The sequence below is a fragment of the Nanorana parkeri genome, unplaced genomic scaffold (assembly GCF_000935625.1).
Source record: "Nanorana parkeri isolate BGI_ZX_2015 unplaced genomic scaffold, ASM93562v1 scaffold420, whole genome shotgun sequence".
Lineage (NCBI taxonomy): Eukaryota > Metazoa > Chordata > Amphibia > Anura > Dicroglossidae > Nanorana > Nanorana parkeri.
Window position 1 is genome coordinate 1024860 of NW_017306688.1, and position 25307 is coordinate 1050166.

The 25307-nt window shown below is 43.3% G+C and overlaps 1 protein-coding gene across 2 annotated transcripts; it reads left to right on the forward strand.

The window, feature by feature from the left end:
- Positions 1–783: 783 nt before the first annotated feature.
- PRPF3 (pre-mRNA processing factor 3) lies at positions 784–24953 on the forward strand. Of its 2 annotated transcripts, none has more exons than XM_018559900.1 (15): positions 784–956; positions 1355–1488; positions 1918–2058; positions 5597–5677; positions 9031–9248; positions 10049–10355; positions 14097–14263; positions 15917–15999; positions 16082–16225; positions 16992–17091; positions 17413–17526; positions 21246–21364; positions 22385–22468; positions 23142–23203; positions 24750–24953. In XM_018559900.1, exons 1-15 carry the CDS (start codon positions 812–814, stop codon positions 24894–24896), a joined length of 2046 nt encoding a protein of 681 aa, XP_018415402.1. In that variant the 5' UTR covers positions 784–811; the 3' UTR covers positions 24897–24953. The 2 variants fall into 2 exon arrangements, with proteins under 2 accessions (XP_018415402.1, XP_018415403.1); XM_018559901.1 differs by having other exon boundaries at positions 15920–15999.
- Positions 24954–25307: the final 354 nt, after the last annotated feature.

Below are 25307 nucleotides of genomic sequence, written 5' to 3' on the forward strand. Positions count from 1 at the left end.
GTTGAGCACATGCAGAAACAGTTTTGGCTCAGCTTGTTTTAATACCCAAAAGCAGATTAAGACAGTGCTGGACAAATTAATATGTTATTCGGGAGCCAGTCTGTTCAATCCGGGAGCCAGTAGTAGTTTCTTTAGGAGCCGGCTCCATTGACAACATCTAGAGGAAACCTCGAAAGTTGGGTACCAGCTGTCATTTTTGAGAAGCCATGGCGACCCGGCTCCTGGCATTCATCCAGCCCTGACTTAAAGGAGAACTATGAGGTGAGTGCTTTTCACTTGCCTCATAGTACCAGCTGACCTGTGACAATGAGACTGTCAGGTCGGCTCAGTAGATCGGGAAGTGAGCGAACACATACTGGCGTTCGCTCACTTCACGATCCTGTCACGGCTCTCTGCCGTGACAGGGGAGGGGCTGGATTCCCCTGCTCCGATCCTCCAGCGCTGATTGGCCGGACGGGGGAGCGGGCGGGTACAGCTGGCTCTGCCTCTAGATAGGCAGAGCCAGCTGTCACTCACCCAGCTGGGCGGATCCAGACATAATTGTCGGGATTCGCTTCAGCTACGGCTTCTCAGTATACCGCAAGCTGTAGCTCGCGGTATACTGCGGCGTCTCAGTATACTGAGCTTAGGGTGACGGGAAGACGCTAGTTTTTGTCCTCCCGTTACCCTAAGGAGAACTATGGGGAAAAGCCTTAACCCAATAGTTCTCCTTTAAGATGTTTACTTGCAAAGAGTGAGGAGCTGCAGCCGCATTTATTTCACTCCATTTGTTTTTCAGCTTTTGGATAAGCACTCATCCTCCTCTGTGAATATGTCTCTTTCTAAGAGAGAACTGGAGGATTTAAAGCCATGGGTGGAGAAGACTGTAAAAGGAGTTCTGGGGTTCTCAGAGCCCACTGTGGTCACTGCAGCCCTGAACTGTGTCGGGAAGGGAATGGACAAAAAGAAAGCTGCCGGTAAGTTGTCCTTGTACACTTTCTTAGAATTTGGTTTACTTTTGTATTAACTGATCCCTGAACTCTAAAGAAGAACGCGGCTCTGCAAGGGTTAGGTGCTTGTTTTGGTCTAGGATCTAAAATAAAAAAAGATATACTCAGTACCGTGTCAGTGACCGCTCACCTCTCTCCTCCTCCACTCTGGCTGGAGTGCTTTTTCCTATAAAAAAATGTTTACATGTTCTGTGTGACAGATTAATCTTCCCGCTATAGGTTGAATCCGATGGACTTGTCTTTTTTTTTTTTCCAGCCTGTGATTCCGTTATGTCATTTTGTCACTGTGTGGTTAGGCTGTTGATCCGTGTAAATATTGTCTAGTTATGCAAGACCCGATTTATCATATCGCCCTTCTCCTCCAGACCATCTGAAGCCGTTCCTTGATGACTCCACACTGCGTTTTGTTGACAAGCTGTATGATGCTGTCAGGGAAAGCCGAGGCTCCTCAAGGCATTCAAAATCAAGCAGCGATAGAAGCAGAAAGAGAGAAATTAGGGTAGGTGGTTTACTGAGATCAGACGAGTATTATTTACAAGGAGCTGAAGCTTAAAGTAACATTAAACCCTCGGATTTTTTAACATAAAACAATACTGTAATGTGTGCCCTACTGTAATCCATGGTTGTTTCCCTTCTCTTTGCTGCTCTTCCTTTTTAAATCTGTATCTCTTCTCTTGCTAGCATGGGACGGAGGCTTGCCATGGTACGATAAGATTATCAGGATTACCCCTAAACAAATTACAGCTATCTCATTACCTTTTTTCATCTTTAAGATTTTAGACTTTAAAATTTCCATCTGTCAGCTGGACTGTACTGCCTTGCAACTTAACTCTACATTGCTTACTAAGGCCATAAGGGACAAAAGTGAATTCTTAGTTGTTAGAACTTCTTGATGTGCTGGATTTACATATCTGTATTCGTCTTTCAGGAAGTGTTTGGAGAAGATGGAGACTCTAAGGATTCTTCTCATTCAAAAAAGAAACGGGTGCCACGTTTTGAGGAGGTGGAGGAGCCAGAAGTGATTCCAGGTCCTCCATCTGAGAGCCCTGGTATGCTGACCAAGATGCAGGTAAACTGGTTACTTTGTGTACAGTCCATTTATGTGAGATTTATATGTTGGTTTCCTATTGGTAGAATGCACAAGGCTTTATTTACCTACCTGCTTTAGGCTTTTGCAACTGTTGCTTAATGTTAAGCTACACTTTTCATTTTGTAACAGGTAGATGGTGCCATATGAGCTATATGGATTGTGCAGATAGATAAATTGTATAGAAAATGGACACAAAGGCATTTTATTTTCCATTCAAATGGATTATCAAGTATACTTGCAGATACTTCAGTAAGTGTTGAGGATACCTAATATGCAGGGCTTGAAAAATGTTAGGGTGTCTCACCATGCAAAAATAGGAGAGAGCCCTCCGCACACCCCACAGCAGTCCCGGCCAATTAAAGGATGATGGTGCTCGAAGTGACTCGATTCACGGATGGCACCGTGCAAACACAGAGCAAAAAACAAAAAGTCACCAGCACTCGAAACTTGAAATCAGAAATGTCCCTTTTATTGGACAAAAAGCGTCATGAAGAAGCCGACGTTTCGGGGTCGCACAGGGTCCCTTCTTCAAGGCAGAAAGTATGACCGGTCATACTTTCTGCCTTGACGAAGCAACCCTGTGTGGCCCCGAAACGTCGGCTTCTTCGATACGCTTTTTGTCCAATAAAGGGACATTTCTGATTTCAAGTTTCGAGTGCTGGTGACTTTTTGTTTTTTGCAGGATGTCTCACCAGTCAGTAAAAAATGTCACCAGTCAGCATGACCGAACTATAGCCTTGCAATTTATGTTAACATTTTTTGGGGACGCTTAGAGCTTTCTTTTGGAGGTATATAATCACCACGGGGGGAGTTATTTTTTACTATATAATGAAAAAAGTACAGTAAATAAAAAAATAAAAAAGTTTTCCTATATTTATATTATAAAACATTTATTCTCACCCATCTTTTTGGTAAAACATAAAAGTCGGGGTCACGTCGGTTAAATAGACACCAAAGCCTGGAAATTACACGCGCCTGCAAAATTGCAAAAAAACAACCACACTGAAAATTGGCCATCGGCGATGCTTAAACCGTTTTACTGCTCATCAGTTTAGTGTTATCAGTAATTAATGGCCCCAAAATGATTGCTCTCACTCCGATGTTCGCTGTGATATGTAACATGTGCTGCACAATAAGCTCAATTGTCGTTTTCACACGTAGGCGCACCCGACGCATATCTGCGTGTGTATGTGGTGGGCCGGGGACTTTAAAAAAAAATAAAAATAATTCTTAAATTTTTTTTATGCTTTTAATTTTTGTATTACTTTTTTTTTTTTTTTTTTACACAATTTTATTGCTATCACTTGGTGGGGTGAGGGCTAAGAAGTTCTCTATGTGATAGCCAATTTACATGACAGGTCCTCTTTATGGAGACATCAGGGGTCTCCAAGATCCCTAATATCACCTAGGTACCCCCAGAGAAGCTGATGAAGAAGAGATCTGCTTTATCAGCTTCTGTAGCTGGAGAGGGACACTGAATGCAGGAAGTGATGTAATATACATCACTTCCTGCATTCAGGGACTGAGAGGAGATCAAAGGGAGATCGTATACTGAAATCCCTTTGATCTCCTGTCACTGAGCCGTGCCAGTCCCGGCCGCATCGGACACAGCGCATCTCGGGACCGGGAAAGGCAGTGACAGCTGCTAATACAAGCGATTGGGCGTCTCTAGAGACGTTCGATTGAATGTAAACTCCCGGCCGGCCGTGTAATTACAACGGCCGGCCGGGAAGCTACTCGTCGTGCTCCGCCGTCCTCTCGTCACAGACTAGAGGACGAGTGGATTTTTCAAGCCCTGCTAATATGTATTGTGCCGTAGGCACGTACTTGTGTAAATGTATTGTAAGTGTGTATATGGGATCTTCATTTTTTTTTTTTTTTCTTTTTAAAATTGTGTTTTGGGTTTTTTTTTTTGTAACTTCTATTACTGAACAAGGGGCTGACCAGTCTTGAAAAGTACTGTTTTGAGAGCTCAGGGGTCTAGGGGACTTGAGGCCACCTCCAGTCCATGCAGATCAGGAACACAGAGTTCCTAATCTACTGCTGATCCGATGCTTCAGCTCTGAACCTCAAGTTCATTCAGCTCCCTAGGGTGTTTTGTTTTTCCCAAGCACCTGATAGGAATACGGTAGATGTTTGCTACAGCTTTACTTCAAGGGAGAAATATTGAGAGTAAAATATACTATAGACTAGGGTTGCACAGATAACAAGTACGAGTACATGTACAGATACTTTTGAGCTCCTAGACTAGAGAAAAATAAAAAAGTTAGGAGGCAGCTGTCATTTGTAGGGAGCACACGGAGCTTCTGGGATTTGTACATCTCTGTTTTAATGTCCTATTTTGTTTTTATAAATATAAATTGATGCACAGATACCAGTTTTGTGAGTACGAGTACTGGTACTTGCCGAGTACTTGCAAGTATGGGTACTGATACATTTTTGTTGTCATGTGACAGTTTTTCTAAATCAATACAGACCTAATGATTTCAGGACAGTGGTGGAGTGCCAGAGCCAGGTCCCAGCTGCAACCGATGCAACCCTGGTAGTTCTCATGAAAATGCCAAGTATCTGCACTGGTACTCGAAAAGTATCTGTGCATCCCTACTATAGACTGTCACATGTCTGTGCTATAGATAGAGAGCTGAGCGATCACGAACCAATGATTGCTCAGCTCGTGGCTTCTTCCTGCAGAAAGCGATGGCTGTTAGTCACCGAATCCCCACAAGGATTACTCCCCTCCCATCTTCCATTATAAGCTGACTTTGGGTCTCAGGAGTACATTAGTAAATATACTCCTTTGTCCCAAATGAAAAGTAAAGCTGTTGACTGCAGTCTAACCAACAAGAGAAATCTTTCCCAGTACATTATTTATAGCAAATGTGTGTGCCAGCGCTTACAATTTGTACACCTCAGTAATGCCAGCTTCAGATCACAGAGCACCACTTCCCCAAACTACCAGATCAGGGAGCGCTCACTTCCGTGTCAAATGGTCTCCTGCGTTGGGACTATAGGTTTAATGCATCTCAACCAGCCTCCCCTCCCATTTTGTCTCTGCACATGTGTGCCTGCTTAGCAGTGTCAGATGGCCTTCTGAATTAAGACTAAATGTCCGATGACTTCTCACACCTAGTCATACTGCATATTCATGCCCACGCTATCAGCATTAAGGGCTTCCTGTGTCCTAACGTTCAGCCCTTTATTCATATTCATGTCCCCTCTAATAGCAGTCTTCCATCCAAATCTTGGTAGTACTGGCCGTGACTTGTCAGTGGCTCCCGGGAAACCCTACATGGCAACAGAGCCACCCTATAGGCAGATATACCTGGGGCATGCGTTTTGTTTGAGGATTATTGTACAAACTCGGGCTGCAGAGACAAAGGGGACAGCAACAATAGAAGGCTATGAGCTATGGTGCTACATATACAGTATAAGAACACTTTAATTCTAAAGTATACAACTTTCTTTGAAGTAGTTTGTGTAAGCAATTCTGCATAAGGTTGTCTTGTTTGTTTTGTAGATTAAACAGATGATGGAAGCAGCAACCCGGCAGATTGAAGAGCGGAAGAAACAGCTGAGCTTCGTCAGTCCCCCACCGATGGTATGACTGGGATAGGTTTTTTTATGAGAATTTTGCTGTCACTATTCATAATATGAAAACGTTACAGAGCATTGTACTTAAAGCTGTTTCTTTGGACACCTCAGTCACTGTATGTGACCTGTCACCCTTTTTTATTCTTTTGTTCTTTCTCGAACAAAGCGGACCAATGGAAATGTATTGGGTTCATACCATTTTCCTTCACATACCTTCACTTTTCTTGGGGGATACTTAAATATCTATGAACACAATTCACGCTGCTCCTATACCCCACGCAAATTGCAGATGAAGAGAACATTGTGTGGAACTTGCCTCCACTGAGCTTGCAGCATATATGAAAAAGGCATCTAATATATAATTGCATGCCTTGTTCTATATAACTTTATAATTCTTTCACATTGGAAGTTTTATGTAATTAGCTTTATATTAGGGATGCACCTAAACCAAGTATCGTACTCTAGTCCAAGACTAGACTAGAGCAAAATTCAAGAGTTAGGAGGCAGCTGTCATTTGTAAGGAGCACACGGAGCTCCGGGGATTTGTACATCTCTGTTTTAAAGGAGAAGTATGAGGTGAGTGATTTTCACTCATCCTCATAGTTCTAGCCGACCTGTGACAATGAGACTGTCACAGGTCGGCTCAGTAGATTGGGAGGTGAGCGAACACATACCGGCGTTTGCTCACCTCTCTGATCCTCTCACGGCTCTTTGCCCATGACAGGGGAGGGGCTGGATTCCCCGCTCCAATCCGCCAGCGCTAACTGGCGGAACGGAGGGGCGGGTACAGCTGGCTCTGCCTTTAGATAGGCAGAGCCAGCTGTCACTCACGCATGCTGGGCGGTTCCCCGGCACAATTGTCGGGATCTGCTTCAGCTGCTGCGTCTCAGTATACCGCGAGCAGCTGCTCGCGGTATACGGTGTCGTCTTGGTATACCGCGAGCTACAGCTCGCAGTATACTGAGCCTATGGTGACGGGAGGACACTAGTTTGTGTCCTCCCGTTACCCTAAGGAGAACTATGGGGAAAAGACTTAACCCCATAGTTCTCCTTTTTAATGTATGATTTGTTTTTATAAAAATAAAGTGATTCACCGATACCAGTTTTGCAAGTACTGATACTTGCCCAAGTACTTACAGACACAAGTACTGATACATTTTTGTTTGTCATGTGACAGTTTTCCTAAGGGCTAGTTTACATCATATGCCGTTGTGATGCAGTCAGTTTATTTTGACTGCTGCAGTCAAAATACATCACAATGCTTTCCTTAGGGCTTTCTTGTGCTTAATTCACAACATTGCAGTCCGTTCAGATGCAGTCAGAAAAAGTACTGCTTGTCCTATCTAACCCGCATCTAACTACACGAAACGCATCAAAACACTGAAACGCAACGGAACGCATACAAAAAAAACAACAATTGATTGTGGCATCATCCGGACTGGTAGTTCTCATGAAAATGCCAAGTATCTGTGCATCCCTACTTTCTATAATGAGTGCCACTGCACTATTCAATACTTAATAGAGTCGGTCACTTCCATCCTTTTTGTTCCTTTCGTTTCCTGGCTGTGATGCTGATCTGATGGTTTTAATACTTACTGATATGGCCTGGAACAAGTATGCAAATATGGAGTTTATTGACTGTAGGGTACATGCGCTGTATTTGGGCAGGAATTCTTAAAGCAAAACACCAAGCAAACCTCTAAGCACATGGTTGAAATGCACATGCCAAAGGGTTTGTAATTCTGTCCAGTCAATCTTGTGATTTACATACATTTTCCACACTTCTTAGTCAGACAAGTGACCCTTGTAGTTCCGAATTATACATTTCACCTTTTGTGGTTCAGAAATCTTTCCTGTCCACCTCCTACCTTCTTATTGGACAGGGAATAAGCATCATCTCTGTTGAGTGATCAGGGAGGGGACTTTGAAAGCAATAATAGAAAGGGCTTGTTCACCCCATATTTAGTGAGCTGCGTTTTCTACACACCACCTCATGTGTAGTGTGAACAGGGCACATAGAAAAAAAGCTCAACAGACATGGTGTGAACAAGCCCTAAGCTAGAAAGAGAGCTTAGAGCACCTGTCAGGTTTTTAATTGCTGTCTTTGTATCCAATAGGAAGATTCACCCTCTCTATATGGCCTGGTGATCTTTATCCATAAAAGTGAAAGAAAATACCAAATTTTGGGTGGTGACCATAACAGGAAGAGATGGGAAATCTTCCACTGGTTCTAGTGACCCTGCTGATCACCAGGGACTTCCTCTCACTTCCTTTCATGTTGGCAGACAGGAAGTGATGTAAAATCTCCCCTTTTGGGACATGGGTGACAAAAAAAGCTGGCGGGTAGATAACACTCCCTTACTCCTAAACTAAAGAGAAAGTTTTGGCTTCAGTTCTGCTTTAACTGTTGGCATGATGTTTTGCCTTAATATAGTAATAAGCTCTTGTTCTGTTAGTAATGTCTGACACCCTGGTGTTATGAACTAAGCCCTACATATCGTGGTTGCTTTTTATTTCCACTGAAACTTTGCAGTTATATACTTTATTTGAAGCTGAGCTCCAGGCAGATATAAAGACACAGGTTAATGCAGTATGTATTCAGTGATTGCATTTCTTGCATGAAAAAAGTGCATTTAAGGACGTATGTACCTGAATTAGACTTTGTATCCGCCTCTTGCAGTCCCTGGTGGGAGAAGCAGCACCGATCATTTGTGCCGAAGTGTAAAGCTGGCCATACAACTATAGATTATCTGCAGATTTATGGTCAGATGGAAAAAGTGCAACAGATTCCTCCATCTACGCTAAACTGTGTGGATGGAGGAATGTCCCACTGGGCCAAGCTTCAGTATCTTGCAAGTCTGCTTTGCTGGCTTTTAAAATACCTGAACAATCTGGATGCAGACATTGTTCAGGTATTTTGAGAGCCAGTTGGGCCGACTAACAAGATACTGAAGCTTGACCCAGTGGGAGATTCTTCCATCCACACAGTTTAGCGTAGATGGAGCAATCTTTTGCACTTTTTCCATCTGACCATAGAACATCTGCAGATGATCTATAGGTGTATGGCCAGCTTTAGACACATGCTGACAGCAGGAGAAAGCAGAGTGAGAGAGATCAGATGGTCAGTGCAGATAGCTAGGGGAGTGACAAGACCTGAAAGTCTTAACGCTGCAGCTGTGTCAGACAGGACTGTTTGGTGTGGCAGAGCTGTGTCACTCTCTGAACAGGATGGATAGGAATAAATCGTTTTGAAGGTAAAAAGGGCTCTGTCGTATGTATGTATGTATAATTTCATCTGTGCATTTAGCTGTTTGCATGGAGTTCAGCTTGAACACCAATTTTTCTTCTCTGCTTACACAGCCCAAAATGTCCTCCTCCCAGTCTGAGCGGTCGTCCATTGGTAACACCATCCAGCCATCCCAAGCTGCCACATTCATGAACGATGCTATTGAGAAGGCCAGGAAGGCAGCTGAACTTCAAGCCCGAATCCAAGCCCAGCTGGCCTTGAAACCTGGCCTTATAGGAGGTGCCAATATGGTGGGCTTGGCTAACTTGCATGCCATGGGAATTGCTCCACCGTAAGTACCAGTTCTTTCTGCCTGTTTCTGTTTTTGTCTGTTTGTCAAAATGTAACCAGTAAGCTACTGGTTTCAGCTATGGTCCTATTAATTCAGCAATACTTTCTTTTGTTACTTTTAATTCAGTAGTGTGTCTCAGAACAGAACTCAAACAGGTCAAGAGTGGTTTTAGGTTTTTAGTGGTTCTTTATGAACTACTTGCCGTCCGCCCCCGGAAAGAAAAAAAAAAAGGACAGCAAGCTCCTATCAGCAGGGTGCCGTGAATGAGCGGCTCTTTTTTTTTTTTTCTGCTCATGCGTGCCCCCTAAAGCTGGTGAAGCAGATCTCTGTAATGTTAATTATCTGGTGGTGATAGTGTCAACTCATTAATATGTTTCAGTTTTTAAGTTTTAATAAGCGCTGATAGCAGCTCAGTTACACAGATTGGGACCTTTGATATTGAATGGCACCTGATGGGAAAGAACACTTGGATATGCATGGTATTCCCAAAGTAATTGGTTAAAGGCTTTCCCCTGTTTAACTGAAAGTGTGCCACTGGATCACTCTGTGGAGCTTATCCCTGCACACAGATTCTGTACATAAGTAGTTGGATTAGCTTTTGTATGGCCAATTTTATATCCACTCTGTTCAGCAAATTGCTACAACTTGCTGTCTATTTTAAATGCAACAATAGTTCTTGACCTATATTTTTTTATTTTTCCTGTGGAGTGAATGGTCAGACTGCAATGTGACTTGATGGTTTGAAATGTCTATCTTGAAAGCTGTGTGAGATGACTGATATATAATATTGTCCTTCATAGGAAAGTAGAGTTAAAGGACCAAACAAAACCCACTCCCCTTATTTTGGACGATCAGGGCCGCACAGTTGACGCGACAGGAAAAGAGATAGAGCTCACCCATCGCATGCCCACTTTGAAAGCCAACATCCGAGCCGTGAAGAGGGAACAGTTCAAGCTGCAGCTGAAAGAGAAACCTGCAGAAGACTTGGAGTCCAACACCTTTTTTGACCCTCGTGTGCAGTTCACGTCTGCACAGAGGACGAAACGGTCCTTCAAGTTTCACGATAAGGGGAAGTTTGAGAAAATCGCTCAGAGGCTGCGGACAAAGGTATCTGCATTTCATTTTTTCCTAAGTGTACCTATGCTAAACTAGCACTCCATCCCGCTCCTTCCATTCATAAATGGTACATGTGTTACTGAAATGATGAAGTAGAAGTCCCACCTTTGCACATTGTCCTCGTTGGTAGATTTCCCAACTATACTTGTTCTGGGGAGACAACTGTGATATTTCATTTTGTCGCGGTGATCAGGACAAATGGACAGAGGTAATCTCCCCAACATGAACACAGACCAAATATTTTGCCTGGAGTTATGTTTCTACTTTCCTGTCAAGGTCAGTTTGTTGGCTCCATCTGGGGTGTGTTCAGGCAGAGCTGGCCAGCCGGCACTGTTTAAACATCAATGTTGTCATATAGCATAGGCAGTGTGACCAATGTGCTTGTATTCGGTCATGTCATCGGCACCGGAGGAATTTTTTAATTAAACTGTTTATTTAACTTAAAAATAAGAATAAGGCCTCTTTGACTGTAAAGCGATCCACAGTAGATCGCTTTTCAGAGAGGAGTAGAGTAGTGACTGCATATTATTTATACTGCCTCCTAAAATGCCCCCCCTTTTTTTTTTTTAAATTAGCCCAATGTGGCTTTATAATTTGAATACTGCGTATGTGGTCCGTTTTGGTTGCATTGGTCATGCCTGGCAAGTGTCCCTGCCTGCTAAATGCGGAATGCTGTTTATAATTGACAGTGGCATGTGGGTGGAGGGAAAAACGTTTAATCCCTTACTGTCTGTCTAAACGAGGCCCTAAAGTGCATACATAATTACAGTAATTTGTATTTAAAAAAAAAAGAAAAATCTTTATACAAAAAAGTTTCATGAAAGTACTGGAACGGTCTCTCAAAAAAAAACCCCCTCTAAGGTTAGCCCTGCTGCAGACAAGCAGGTACAAATGTAGGGCAGTGGAGCCACCACTTGTTTTGTACAATTGATCTGGATGGCTATATGGCCGCTCAGATTACTTGTGGCAGCTTGCCACAAGTCCCCTGGGGCTGTTCTGGGGGACCCAGTACCACGGCAAATGACTTCAGGCTAGAGAGCGGGCATTAGACTAGAGAACACCCATTCTCCAATCTGCTGTGTGATCGGTGAGACATGAGCGCTGTAGTCTCAGCTGTCACAAGGCGGACTATACAGAAGATAGAGCACAGCATTGTACTGGAGGGGCGGGCTCCATAACAAGAACCTGTCGCCTCCAAATGCTATCACATAGCGGCTTGTTAGCCCTTGTTGATGCCAATAAAGTTTAAGTGGGGAAAAAAAATAAAGTGATTAAAAAAATAACATTTAAAACCAACCCCGCCCTCTGCATGCGAAAAACAAACACGTAGGGAAATGTGTGTGCTGTGTGCCGTATTGTGGTAGCCGGGCAGCAGCGCTCTCGAACATGCATAATGTGCATTGAGGGCTTGTTCACATGATGTCCGGATTCTGTCCAGACCAGAACAGTTAGCTCCTGCACTAATAACGCATCACAATGTATCCCTCTGTTTTATGCGCCCCAGTTCACACCAGCGCAGTGCTTTCCATTCCAGACAAAAAAAATACTGCATGTCACATTTTTTTCTGGTCCGGAACGCACCAGAATCACGCAGGAACCCGTCAAAAACGCAATGAAAACACACTGCAGCTAACTGGGGAAAAAAAGTATTCAGCACTTTTGATGAAGGCCACTCCAGATCTGGACCAGAAAATGGTGTGAACAAGCCCTAAACGGCAAGTTCAGTTTCCTAAGGAATTACTTACTCAAATCTGGCACTCTCTCACCATCAACCATTTCCCTCCACCGGAACGGGTGGGTACTATCTGTACTGTAGAGCTGCAAACTAATATTCGATTAAGTCGATTTAAAATCGACGATGGAAAACATTGTCAACGTTTTCCACCATCGATTCGTCGACTATCAATTAGAAAGCCTGTTCGCGGCTCCGAGCCGCGTACGCCACGCCCACCGCACAAGCCACACACACACTAAGCCGGACACACGCCCGTAGAGCACGAGAAGCCAGAGCTTCCTCGCCTCCGCTGCAGTGACTTACAAGGGTTCAGAAACAGGTAAGGGGGACTTGTTTTAATGTTTCCTGTTTAAAAAAAAAAAAAAGCATCACACTGCAGAACACCAGCAGCTATAGAGGAACAACACGTTTTTTATCTTTTTTATTCTGCATTGTGCCGCTGTATTATACAATGCAGAATACCATATACAATACAATGCAGAATACCAATGTATAATACAGCGGCACACTGCAGAACACCAGCAGCTATAGAGGAACAACAAATCCCAGCAATAATACATTAAGCAGCCTGTATAATGTATTATTGCTGGGATTTGTTGTTCCTCTATAACCCGTCAGTGGTATTCTGCATTGCGCCGTATAATCATTATACAGCACAATGCAGAATACCACCAGCTGTAGTGGACTACAAATCCCAGCAATAGTGCATTATATACAGCGCAATGCAGAATACCAGCAGCTACAGAGGACTACAAATCCCAGCAATAGTACATTATAGTATAATGTACTATTGCTGGCATTTGTTGTATTCCTCTATAGCTGGTGGTATTCTGCATTGCGCCGTATAATCATTATACAGTGCAATGCAGAATAACACCAGCTACAGAGGACTCCAAATCCCAGCAATAGTACATTGTAGTGTACTATTGCTTCAATTTGTTGTATTCCTCCTATAGCTGCTGGTATTCTCCATTGCGCCGCTGTATAATGTACTATATTGCATACCACACTTTTTTTTACTTCCACCGCTCCAAGCTTGCTCCCGTGATGGACTACAATCTCAATACAAACTAGTAGTCCATCACTGGAGCCTTTTTTTTTAATCCGATTAATTGAACTTAATAATCGGCTAACTAATCGATTTTTGAAAATAATCGTTAGCTGCAGCTCTACACTACTGACATCCAATGCAGCCCTGCGCTATAAATTTAGAATTTCCCCCTTAATGTGAGAGTAGAATTACACTAAAGGTCCCAGATTTTATGTACTTGAAAGGGGACAGTTCCTGATCCCATATATCCCTTTTTCATAAGGGATAGTATGATTAACAGTTTACAAATGCTTAAAAACTTCCCTCCTACATGGAGGTAAATCAAGTTAGGTTAGTCTAAACTTAGGCACATATGCAATAATACAAATCTTTAATAGTTCTTTGTGTTTATACTTGTGCATTTACTATTAAAGGCAGTCCATCAGAGCCTAATGCTTTACCAGTGGCAAGGTATGAGACTGCCTTTTTTATCTTGTCTGTCCAACATCTGCACTTGGGCTGTGGACAGTTGCGAGGACTCTAGTGCCCCCAAGTAAGGTTGAATGCCACCCTAGAGTTTTTAGTGCGCTTTAGACAGATACGTTTATAGAATTCACAGCCACAATTCTGTATACATTCGGCATCAGTGAGAACTGATTCTCTGAATTACACGTTCTAAAGGCACCAGAGGGAATTTAAGGAGGCTGAATAGTTGGCAGTAGAGGATTTTGGTACAAGTCTGTGTTTTAGGTTTTTGTTTACTCCCAGCTGAAAGAGTTTCTTGAAACTGTTACAGCTGACGTGTTTGGTCTTTACTTTGTATGTGCAATTTAAAAAAATTAGCTGTCCCATCAATCGGATTTTGTGTGCCTGTTTTAGCGGCAATTGAACTTAGGGAATCCTCCTGCAGTGTTTACGTTGATACATTTCATGTGATTGGTTTCTGAAAATTGTTTGTGTTGAACAGGCTCAGCTAGAAAAGCTACAAGCGGAAATCTCACAAGCTGCCAAGAAAACCGGTATCCAGACTTCCACCAGATTAGCTCTTATCGCACCCAAAAAGCAGCTGAAAGAAGGAGAAATCCCAGAGCTTGAGTGGTGGGACTCCTTCATCATGCCTACAGGCAGTGAATTGTAAGTGATTGCTACATGAAATCTTTAAAGACCTTACGTTTCATTGACCTGCACATTGTGCCATTGCTAAGCTTCTTCTGCACATACTTGTTTTCCCACGCCTGCAAATCCTCAAAAGTGTGGTGCAAGTTAAGTCACTGCTCATGATCAACTGACTTGCTCTAGGTCAGTAACCTTTAGTATGAGGCCAGTAGATAAGCCTTTCAGCAAACCAGCTGGTAGAAAAGGGAGGTCTATAGACGGCCTTTAAATTCCTGGTGCTCAACGTGAGGCTATTTGGCATCTACTGTGTGGCCCTCAGGTTTTCTTCTTGCAGTTAAATGGCGTGGCTTATTTCTTTTGCAGTGTATATATATTTTTTTTTTATTAACCATCTTTTTTTCATTATTTTTTTCCTTGACTCTAAACCACTATGTTCCCAGGGACTTTCTCTCCCAGAGCTTTTTTGTTTGTTTTGGAGACATCTTGGTTCTGCACATTTTATACCTTTTTTAGGTACTATATTCTACTCCCAACATATTATACATAATTTTTTAGGGACAGGTAGGGTTTTCATTTGGTAAATAAAAAATGCCTTTTACTGTAGTTTTTCCCAACGCAATGTTTACGTAATTTGGGCCCTCCCATATATTTCAACAAACCATAATCAGCAAAGTCCACTGTTTTAAAAGAATATTGCCTTAGTGCGACACATGACAAAGCTCAAAGTGAATGTATGCATATCATTTCAGCAGAGCTTTGTTCCCCTATCGACATGGGCAGATGAGGACTCAAATTAGCGTGCGTGTTTCCATACTGTATTATTCTTTATGGATTTATTTCCACTATTGTTTTTCACACTTTATTGTTTTATGGGGCGTCTGGATGTGGTCAGTGAAGATTAGATCCGGACCCCCCATGCAGTTATGCAGCAGCACAACAGTTCTAATAGTGATCTACTGCTGGCTGCAGTCAGCCAGTAATAGGTCACTATAGCAGTGATCTGCTGCTGTGTGGAGAGGCTGGACAGAGCTAGAACAGCTCTCCCCACCCTTCTTATTGGTTAGAAGTAAACACCCAATGTTGCTTTTGCTTTCCCAGCACACTGCTGTGAAAGCATCTGAGGCTTTGGAGTTGATAGTTTCAGCTCCTAAGCTTAGTGCTGGATGGCGGCTGTCATTCCAAACAGCAACCCTGCCCGGACCCATGAGAACCGATATTTATTCTCTCCGCCGTTTTAAAAAGGGCACTGGGACAAATAACTGCTATCCCAATGCCATTTGAAATTTTTGGCAGGGACTCAAGTGGTTGATGAATCTTGCGGAGAGAAATGTCAGATGTGACGCAAGCAATTTTTAAGGGACACAAATGAGGAAACATTGAATTAGTAAAATGGCTGCAGTAACAGTGATCTCTAGCATTCTCATGCAATGCGTTTCCAGCCTGAGTGTCTCCTAAAGCATTGCCCCAAAACTTCACTAGCATGTCTCCAGTCTCTGCCATCTCTTGTAACATTACCTATAGTCTTTCCCTTTAAGCAGCAGGGTCATTTTCGAAGATAACTGGATTATTAGTGGACGGTTCAACAACTCCTAATTGCACTAAAGACTTTGTGGAGGAGAAAAAAAAAGAATTTATTTGCTATTTTTATTTTCACTTTTTTTTTTTCTATAGGAGAACACAGTCATTAGCACATCGGGAAGAATTTCATGGAATCACAAATCTTGTGGAACACCCAGCACAGCTCAACCCTCCAGGTAAGTCAGTGCTCAGCTTTCTACAGCTGTGAAATTGTTAGGATGGTTATCTATGTTTTAATACACCGTGCTGTTCTCTCAGTTGACAGAGACGCTCCAGTGACACTCGGAATTTACCTTACCACAAAAGAACAGAAGAAATTGCGCCGTCAGACCAGGAGGGAGGCACAGAAGGAGTTGCAGGAGAAAGTACGATTAGGACTTATGCCGCCACCAGAACCCAAAGGTAACTGTAGATTTATGGGCTACTTTGGGGGTAAAGCGGACCTTTTACCCCCTTTCACTAAAAATCACATCAGCATGCAGCTCTGCTTGTGGATATGAAATCATCTTACATTCATTAGTTAAGCAAACATATATTTCTCTTTTTATTGTTTTTCCACTTCCTGGCCCTCTTGGGCATTGGTGATGTAAGGTCCCCAAGCATTGCATCCTGGGAAGGTTACATAAGCAGAGCATTGCAGGGAAATCTCATCTGTAATCTCGCAAGATCTCAGGAAAAGGCATTTTCAAGTTTGGTAATGGATACTAAACCCTGCGGAGAAGCCTTTTTTTCTTGATCAGTGGAGGGCACAGCAGACCTTCATAACCCTCCTAACATGACATCTTATTATCTTAGAACTTCAACATGGATCTCATGTCTCATCTGCCATTCATACCTTCCCCTGGGAAGGGTAATGCTATTTTTTTAGTGTAAGGTATGATCAAAGGCTTTCATATTTATGGCAGTGGAGAGAGGAACCTACATCTAAGGGAAGGATTTCTTTCTCTATGGTCCCCAGGCACATCTAAGAAGATGGTGATGTTAGTTATAGGGATTACGCTAAAGCTGAATCTGCTTTCTTTTTTTTTTTTGGAATGGTCCTTTGATTAAATTCTAGTTGGGTGTCTGTTCTTGTCAATTCTTTATATACTTTACTAATACTTTAGACATGCGATCTGTGTTCACAATTGATTTCCCTTAAAACTGGTGACTCATATTTTTTTTTCAGTAAGGATATCTAATCTAATGCGAGTTCTGGGAACAGAAGCTGTCCAAGACCCCACTAAAGTAGAAGCCCATGTCAGAGCACAGATGGCAAAGCGACAAAAGTAAGTAGACCTCCTTCTCCAGGTTATTTGATCATTCAAGCTAGATTATTTACCACTATAGGTTACAGAACTAGACCGCATGTCCATGCAGCCCTGTGTGCCCCCATCTACCTATGCCATGCAACGTTCAGTTGGGCTTTAATACAGCCTAACTAAATTCCTTGCCCTTAGTTTAGTGGGAACTGAATCCCACAAAAAACAAAACTGTTTTGCTCTGGGGTATAGCTCTATTGGACAGGCCATTTATTATATGATATTCTCTCAGTGACTAGAGCTTTGCTAATTGACATTTCCTATAACTCTTAACACTGTTCTTTACAGGGCACACGAAGAAGCCAACGCAGCCAGAAAACTAACAGCAGAGCAGAGGAAAGAAAAGAAAGTAAAAAAATTAAAAGAAGATATTACACTAGGTGTCCACGTAACTGTATATAGGTAGGTTGCACTGATCAACGCTTAAGCAAACTTGTCTGTAAAAAGCTAGACTATTCCAAAATACAAACCTGGAGGTGTTCATATTCATATTGGTTACTTTAATTTGTTTTATCCTCCTGGACAGTAGAGCTCAAAACGTTTTATTTATTTTTTCTGTACTGCTTTTATAATCGGTATCCTCCTGAGACAAAATAGATCATCACTGTTCAAAATGACCTTTTAACTCATAAGTTTGATATAAAGATGGTAACCTTTTAACTGGCCTTAAAGTGAAACTTTATAAAAACAAATATAAATGTGTGAACAGGCAGGCTTCAACATACTATGTCTCTAATACAATAAAGAGTTCTTACTAGGGATGCGCCGATACGATATTCGTATCAGTGCTGATACTCTGCATTTTCATGAGTACTTTTAAATTTTTTCATGATTTCGGCTGCCGTACGGTCCCGCTCTTGCTGGCGACCTCGCGGCGGCCAACACGTCATCCTCTTCCATCCTGCTGCCCGAACAGCCATGGGAACGACCTGCCATAGCTCTAGGGAGAACTGCCAACCGTGCGTGGCTATGGTGAGCTGGAGAGTATGTAGCTTCATATTATTCTGCATTGCTGTGTAATGTATTGCTGGGATTTATAGTCCTTCTACAGCTTGGAGTAAGTGGCAGAACTACCAGGGTTGCAGCTGGGAACGGGCCCTGGCACTTCACTACTGTACTTTAAATCTAGGACTACAGAATAAAACGGTATGCACATAATTTTTTTTACTGTATTGCTGGGAGCAGTAGCAAGCCTGCTATTGGATATTTCAAATTGCAATAGCCAATAGCAGGCTGGCTATTGCACCCGCCCACTGCCTCCTGTCAATCAGCAGAGGAGGGACCTCCAAGGAGAAATTTCTCCAGGTTCTCCTCTGCTGATTGACAGCAGGCAGTGGGCGGGTCCAAAAGCAACCCTGCTATTGGCTATTGCAATTTGAAATATCCAATAGCAGGCAGGGTATGGCTCCCAGCCTCTAAGGCCCCATTCACACTGAACGACTTATCGCGCGGTAATTCCCGCGATATCGCTCTCCAATGCATGACAATGGGGCTCTGTCTGTCGCGGGTCGTGTGTCGCTACAGCAGGACCCTTTTTGGAGCGGATTTTGCCGCGATTCTAGCTTGCTCAATGCAAGCATTTGCGCGATATCGCGCTAAATGCGAATCGCGCGACAAACGTGCGACTCGCTCAGTGTGAATGGGGCCTAAATGCAGAGGAGGCATGGGGGGTGGGGCTCAGGCGGAATGGGGGCGCTGCTAAGCCGGGGCCGGACTAAGGCGTGCCCGGCCAGAGGAGACCCAAAGCGGTAGTGGAGGCACACTAGGCAGAGAAGGAGCAGGGCAGCAGCAAAGGTATTGGGGAGGGGGGATGCAGTCACGGCAGTCTCTCCTCCTCGCTGGTGCCGGCTGCAGTGGTTTGTGTCCACGCTGCCTCTGCCAATACAGCCGGGGAGAGCAGTGGGGTTTGAAAGGGATACAGACCGCTGCAGCCAGCACCAGCGGGCAAGAGAACAGAGGACCAGAGCGGCAGCAGCAACTAATCGATGATGAGAATCCTTGCCAACGATTCTCTTTATCGATTTAAATAGATTAGTTGTTGCAGCCCTACTAAAATCATTAGTCTGTATTGTTTTAGAAAAACTGTCACATGACCCTGAAAAAAAGGTATCTGTAATTTGGTATTGGCCAATACTTGACGAAAAGTATCTGTACTCGGTCTTAAAAAAATGTTATTGGTGCATCCCTAGTTCTTGCCTGCCTTTTCACAATCTTTGGGGCCATGTACATTGAGTTGAGCATGCACAGTTCAGTGTACAATTTTGACATGCCAGGATGAATGAATTCCCGCGCATTTGTATGAGTTGTCATCACGGCACAGGTAATCAAGATGACAGAGGGTCTCTAGGCAAAGATGTCAGCGCCAACCAGGGAACTCATGGACATTACATAATTGAAGGGAAGTACAGTCCCACTTTAATCTCAGGTTGTTGACCAGTAAAAAGCCTGGGCAATTCTATTCTGGGATATGATGGCAATGGGAAGAGGTTATGTGCAGTTATAACTGCATTTAAAAATGATCAGTAGATCCAGATTCAGGCAGATAAAGTTTAAAGCAGATCCCAAACTTTTCTTGTTAAATGTTGAACTTGGCCCAAACCTTGTTAGGCTGCACATAACACAAACGTATGTTTCCTCTGCAAAAGAAGATGGTTAATCCTCTCTTCTGCTGCCACACTGCCAATCTCTGCTGTAACCAAAGATAATAGCTGTCTATTGATAGTCTAGTTTCTCCACTGCCAGCCCCATGGCACTACCGGATAGCCTAATGATGGTGGGGCAATCCAATGAATCCGATTCAGAGTCTGAGGCGGTATTTCCCTAGATGTAATTAGATCGATGCAGAAGAAGAGTCTAGTATTGCCTGTCTTCTTTCGCAGGGGGCATTTTTTTTTGTGTGTATAGTAATGGAGGAGACACTAGTGAATGTCCTAGCTTCCTAACAGGTTTGGGCCAAGCTCCAATTTTAGAGATTTGCCTATAACTTTGGCTGCCTGAATCTGCGTCCTACTGATCCTTTTTAAAAAAGGGAACGTCTGCTTATGTATTTTTTCATCATATGCTCAGTGTAATTCATCTTTTGTCTAGGAAAATCATTTGGTTAGAGTACAAAGATTGTTTGTTTGGCGGTTATATTTTACAGCCCCCAATTAGATTATAGTGTTGCCAGCAAAGTGTAGTTGGATTAAAGGGCAACTTCCATTGAAACGTGTTGTAAAGTAGCCACCGCTCCAAGCTTGCTCCCGTGATGGACTACAATTTCATGTTTAGTTTACTCATTTCTATTGGGATTGTAGTCCATCACAGGAGCAAGCTTGGAGCGGTGACTTATTCTCCATGGTCCCTGTGTGTTGAAAAGTAAAGAAGCCACCCTCCAGAAGGAAGAGCAGTGTCCGCACCAATTTAGAGATGATTTGAGGATCTGCAGCCCAGTTATTTACAAATAAGATAAATTTTTTTTAATAGTTAAAGGAGAACTATGGGGTTAGGGCTTTTCTCAGGGTAACGGGAGGACACAGACTAGCGTCCTCCCGTCACCCTAAGCTCAGTATACCGCGTGCGACAGCTCGAGGTATACTAAGAAGCTGCTGCTGAAGCAGATCCTGACAATTATGTCTGGATCCGCCCAGCTGCGTGAGTGACAGCTGGCTCTGCCTATCTAGAGGCAGTACCCGCCCCCTCCCCCGTCCGTTCCACCAGTCGGCGCTGGAGGATCGGAGAGGGGAATCCAGCCCCTCCACTGTCATGGCAGAGAGCCGTGACAGCATCGAGAGGTGAGCGAACACCGGTATGTGTTCGCTCACCTCCCGATCTACTCAGCCGACCTGTGACAGTCTCATTGTCACAGGTCGGCTAGAACTATGAGGTGAGTGAAAAGCACTCACCTCATAGTTCTCCTTTTTAAGCTACTTGATTGTATTTTTAAGATTTAACTCCTGAATTTAGTGTCACTTTTTAAATGTTTAAGACCTGCAAATGCTCTATCCAATCAGATGCATAGCGCATTCTGACATGCTAAGTGTAAGCTGACAGTATTTACTGAAATATGAGATAATCATGTCAGAATTGGGTTCACAGCGCATAACTTATTTTAATGTCGTGCTTGCATGTCTTTGTTCCAGTATCCGCAATTTAAGCAATCCTTCCAAAAAATTCAAGATTGAAGCCAATGCTAATCAGCTATACCTGACAGGAGTAGTCGTGTTACACAAAGATGTCAATGTCGTTGTGGTAGAAGGAGGTAAGATTGATCCAATTTTTAAAGTTTGTCATCTCTTGGCTTACATAACAGAATCTAATGGGGATAACGGGCTTAGTACACGGTTTAATCAAAATCAAGGGATATTTAAAGAGACGATCTTGTATATTTTCAATATGTGCAACTTTTTGAGGCGTCATTCTTTTTCTTTTACATTGATCTAAAATGACTGTCCTCTGTAGGTGAGGAAATGTAGTTTGCAGCCTTACTTAAGGACTGTTAAGATGAGCTCAATAGGCATTCTAGAATGTCAGTCTGTTTCACACTGATCCACAAATGTGTATGGAGACAGAGCTGCTGACTGTGTAGTGTAGATAAGCAGAGTTTGTAATAAAAATAGTGTGTGTGTGTCTCTCTCGCTTTCTCCGGTCCCGCAGCCTCTTCTCCACTAGGCTCCAGTAGTCTAAGCCCCACTGACGTCATGTCTAATTCAGTCCATTCACTTGCATTAGACATGAGGGTGCTGAGGTTCATACCAGAGCGGAAGGGGAAAGAGATGAGCGAGCAACGCCGCAGGATTAAGGATCGTGTGAGTATGTGTTCTTAATTCCAGCCCGTAGAGAAAGTTGTGCAATTAACTCTTGCAGTGCGGGGTAGCCCCACTGCAGCGGTTAACTTTTTGCATATCTGGACTTTTTTTAAAGTCAGTTTACATCAGATTGCCTCCAGTCCGGCATGATCCCGTCCGTCGAAACGGATCAGTGATCCGTCTGCGTTACCAGACAGAGCCAGGGCTAACTGGGTGTAAACGGACACTCATGTGTTTTAAACCCGGCTGCCCATAGACTTGCATAGAGCGTCCGATCGAGTCCGGCTGAAAAACTGACTGGCGGACCTGATCGGGCCACTCGTCTGAAAGGGCCATAAAGGGTTTTTGTAATGGAATATAATAGTTGATGTTAAAATAGCACTTTGTAACAAAGGTCTGCCTGATTTCCCTTGGGGTATCATGAATATTGCTATTCTACTCTTACTACAAGCCTGTTTTTAATCCTTTTGTAGGACCTAAATCTCAGAAGAAATTTAAACGGTTGATGCTCAGCCGAATAAAGTGGGACGAGCAGACCACAAATTCAAAGGCAGATGGTTAGTATGAAAAGGTTACGTTTTAAAACTCTTTCTGCTTTTCTAGTTTATGAAATTGCATGACAATGATATTGTTACACATCGTGCGACTTTTATGGATATTTTCAAACTGACGTTTCAGTTTCCATAGAGAAGGGGTGGAATGGAATACATGTTATTTTTAGTTACAGGGTACTGAGTTTAATGTCAAGGGGCAAACGGATCTCTCTCTTTCTCTGTACATCATTCTCAGAGCTTGGATATACAAGCGCAGACCTCCAGCGGTGCCAGCAAGTGACTTGTAGCAACCAATTAAATCAGAGCTTTCTTTAGCGTTGACCATGGATAAGCATTCTCCAGCTTCTGAAGAACTATAAATTCCATCAGGCATTGCACGACTCTGACAGCCACAGATATGACTTGCAGAGGCAGATGCATGGTGGGATATGTGGTTTCACCACCTGTAGAGAGCCGGAGGTTGCCTACTCCAGGCTTAGATCAGTGGAGCAGTGGCTTATTGTTGTAGGTTTCTGCACTTTCTCTTTTTTTGCATAATGCTGGTAAGCAAGATCTATAATTGTGCGCACAGCAACATGCTTTAAAACTGCTGGGAATATCCTAATTGACTTATTCGGATTGGTATATAAAGGTCAGTCAATGTTGCCCTCTATAATTACACATTTCTTCTTGACAGATGATGACGAGTCAGACGAAGAAGCTGTAAAGAAAGCCAACAAGTGCTCTTTAGTTTGGGAGGTGAGTAAACGCTAATCGAACCAGTTGGCAAAGAGTCTTCGTACCAAGTTCACCTTGTGTACCATCAGTCTTCTCTTCTAATATTGTTGTAAATGTGTCATTTGGGGGGGGGTTTCGACCGTGTGTGTCAGTGCAGAAAAAAAATTAATAAATGTAGTACATCTCTGCACTACATGCACATTTCCCAAAGTTTTATAGACCCTAAAACTACAGAGTAATACCTGCTGATGTGCCAGAAATGCATTCCACTCCAAGTCCTCTTGAAGGCAGGGCTGGATTTCCCACAATGCCAACCTTGGGGCAGAAGGGGTGTGGAAGTTCTATCTCCCGACACCCAGGACATGCACTTCCGTGCGCCAGGCGGGTAGTTTTCTACATTTAGCCCTGCTTTGGGCAAGCAGGGCTAAATGTACAGCTGGGAAGCTGACGCTTGTTTTGTACAAGTGATCTCGGCGATATCGTCGGTCACTTGTATGCAGCCTGCATACAGGGGGGTACATTGAGGGCAGCAGAGAGAGTAAATCCGGCCTTGCTTGTAGGCTGACAACACACAGCATTTTTGTCAACTAAATGGTCTCAGCCCTGCCAAGCTGTCTTTTGCTAAACTGGAGGATCGGACAGGGGAGGGGGGGGAATCCCTGCAGGGAGAGGTGAGTGACAGTCACGGCTCTCTGCAGGAACAGGATCGAGAAGTGAGCGAGCGACGTTATGTGTTCGCTCACTTCCAGATCTATTGAGCCGACGTGTGACAGTTTCATTGTCACATGTCGGTTCAAACTATGAGGATGAGTGATTTTCACTCACCTCATAGTTCTCCTTTTTAAGGAATATGGCAGCAACATATAAAGAGACTACAGTTCAAAGAAGAACTCCAAGAAAACTTTTAAATGAACCCTTACAGTTGTAGGTGGGCTGATCCTCTAGGCAGATATAAAGACACAAATAATCCACCTCTGTATTCATTAATACATCATTAAATGTATTTTAAATCCAAGCAGTGTTTGTATCTGAATTTGTTATCGGCCTCGTATAGTCCCTGTACAGAAGAGCTCATACTGGGGGAGGGAGAAGCAGCACAAGGAGCCAAATCAGTTCATGTACTGGCTTTTTTTTTTCTTCCAAGCAATGTTAGTAAATGAATGTAATTTGAATTAGCCTATTGCAATCTACTACACAGCAGGGAAGCAGAAGGCAGTACCAGTGTGCTAACAAGGAACACACTGATAGGAGGAGAGCAGAGTGACCGAGGTGAGCTCATCACTGCAGTGCTTCTCCTTTCCATTGGCAGGCTGAGGGTGGGTTCAGGACAACCTGGGCTCAGAGGAAGTTGGTTGATTGATTCTAGCCATCAGACTGAGAATATCTAGGGGGGAAATAAAGTACTGTGGGGAAGATCTCTGGAGTGATGGTGAATATTGCAGCAAAAGTCTGTCCTTGTCTTTTTAATGGACTATTGATTTTTCTTATCTTGTTTTTGGCTGGCATTCTGCTATAGTTTTTTAACCATCCCCTTGCCAGTGATAAAATACTCCTTCCTGATTTCCAGGGAACAGCCAAAGATCGCAGCTTTGGAGATATCAAATTCAAACAGTGCCCCACAGAGAACATGGCACGGGAACATTTTAAGAAGCACGGGGCTGAACACTACTGGGACCTGGCACTGAGTCGGTCAGTACTGGAGACCGCAGACTGATCTCTCTCCTGATAGATTGACCCACGCTGCACTTCCCGCTACTGACCCGTCACCTCGGACTCTGGACACCTTACAGATTTCCTGAGCTGTGTTCATTTACAACACCGGACTCAGACCGTTTCCGCCATCTTCCGGATTAACGCAAACTGGCTTCTTTATAAATACCGTTTCGGGATGGATGTTAACCCCATAACTGCTTGATTTGTCTGAAACTCGTTACGTTTGAGGCTTTTTTAGTGGCAGATGTGGTTGATGGATCTCCAAACAAAGCAACCTACCTGGAAAACACGTGCATCATTTGGATGTAAAAAGATAATTAAAACAAAAACCTCTGCTGTAAATGTTTTTTCTTATGTAATTAGAGGAAATTAGTGTCTGTGTTACCTACGGCAGCCAATCAGATTAAAACTG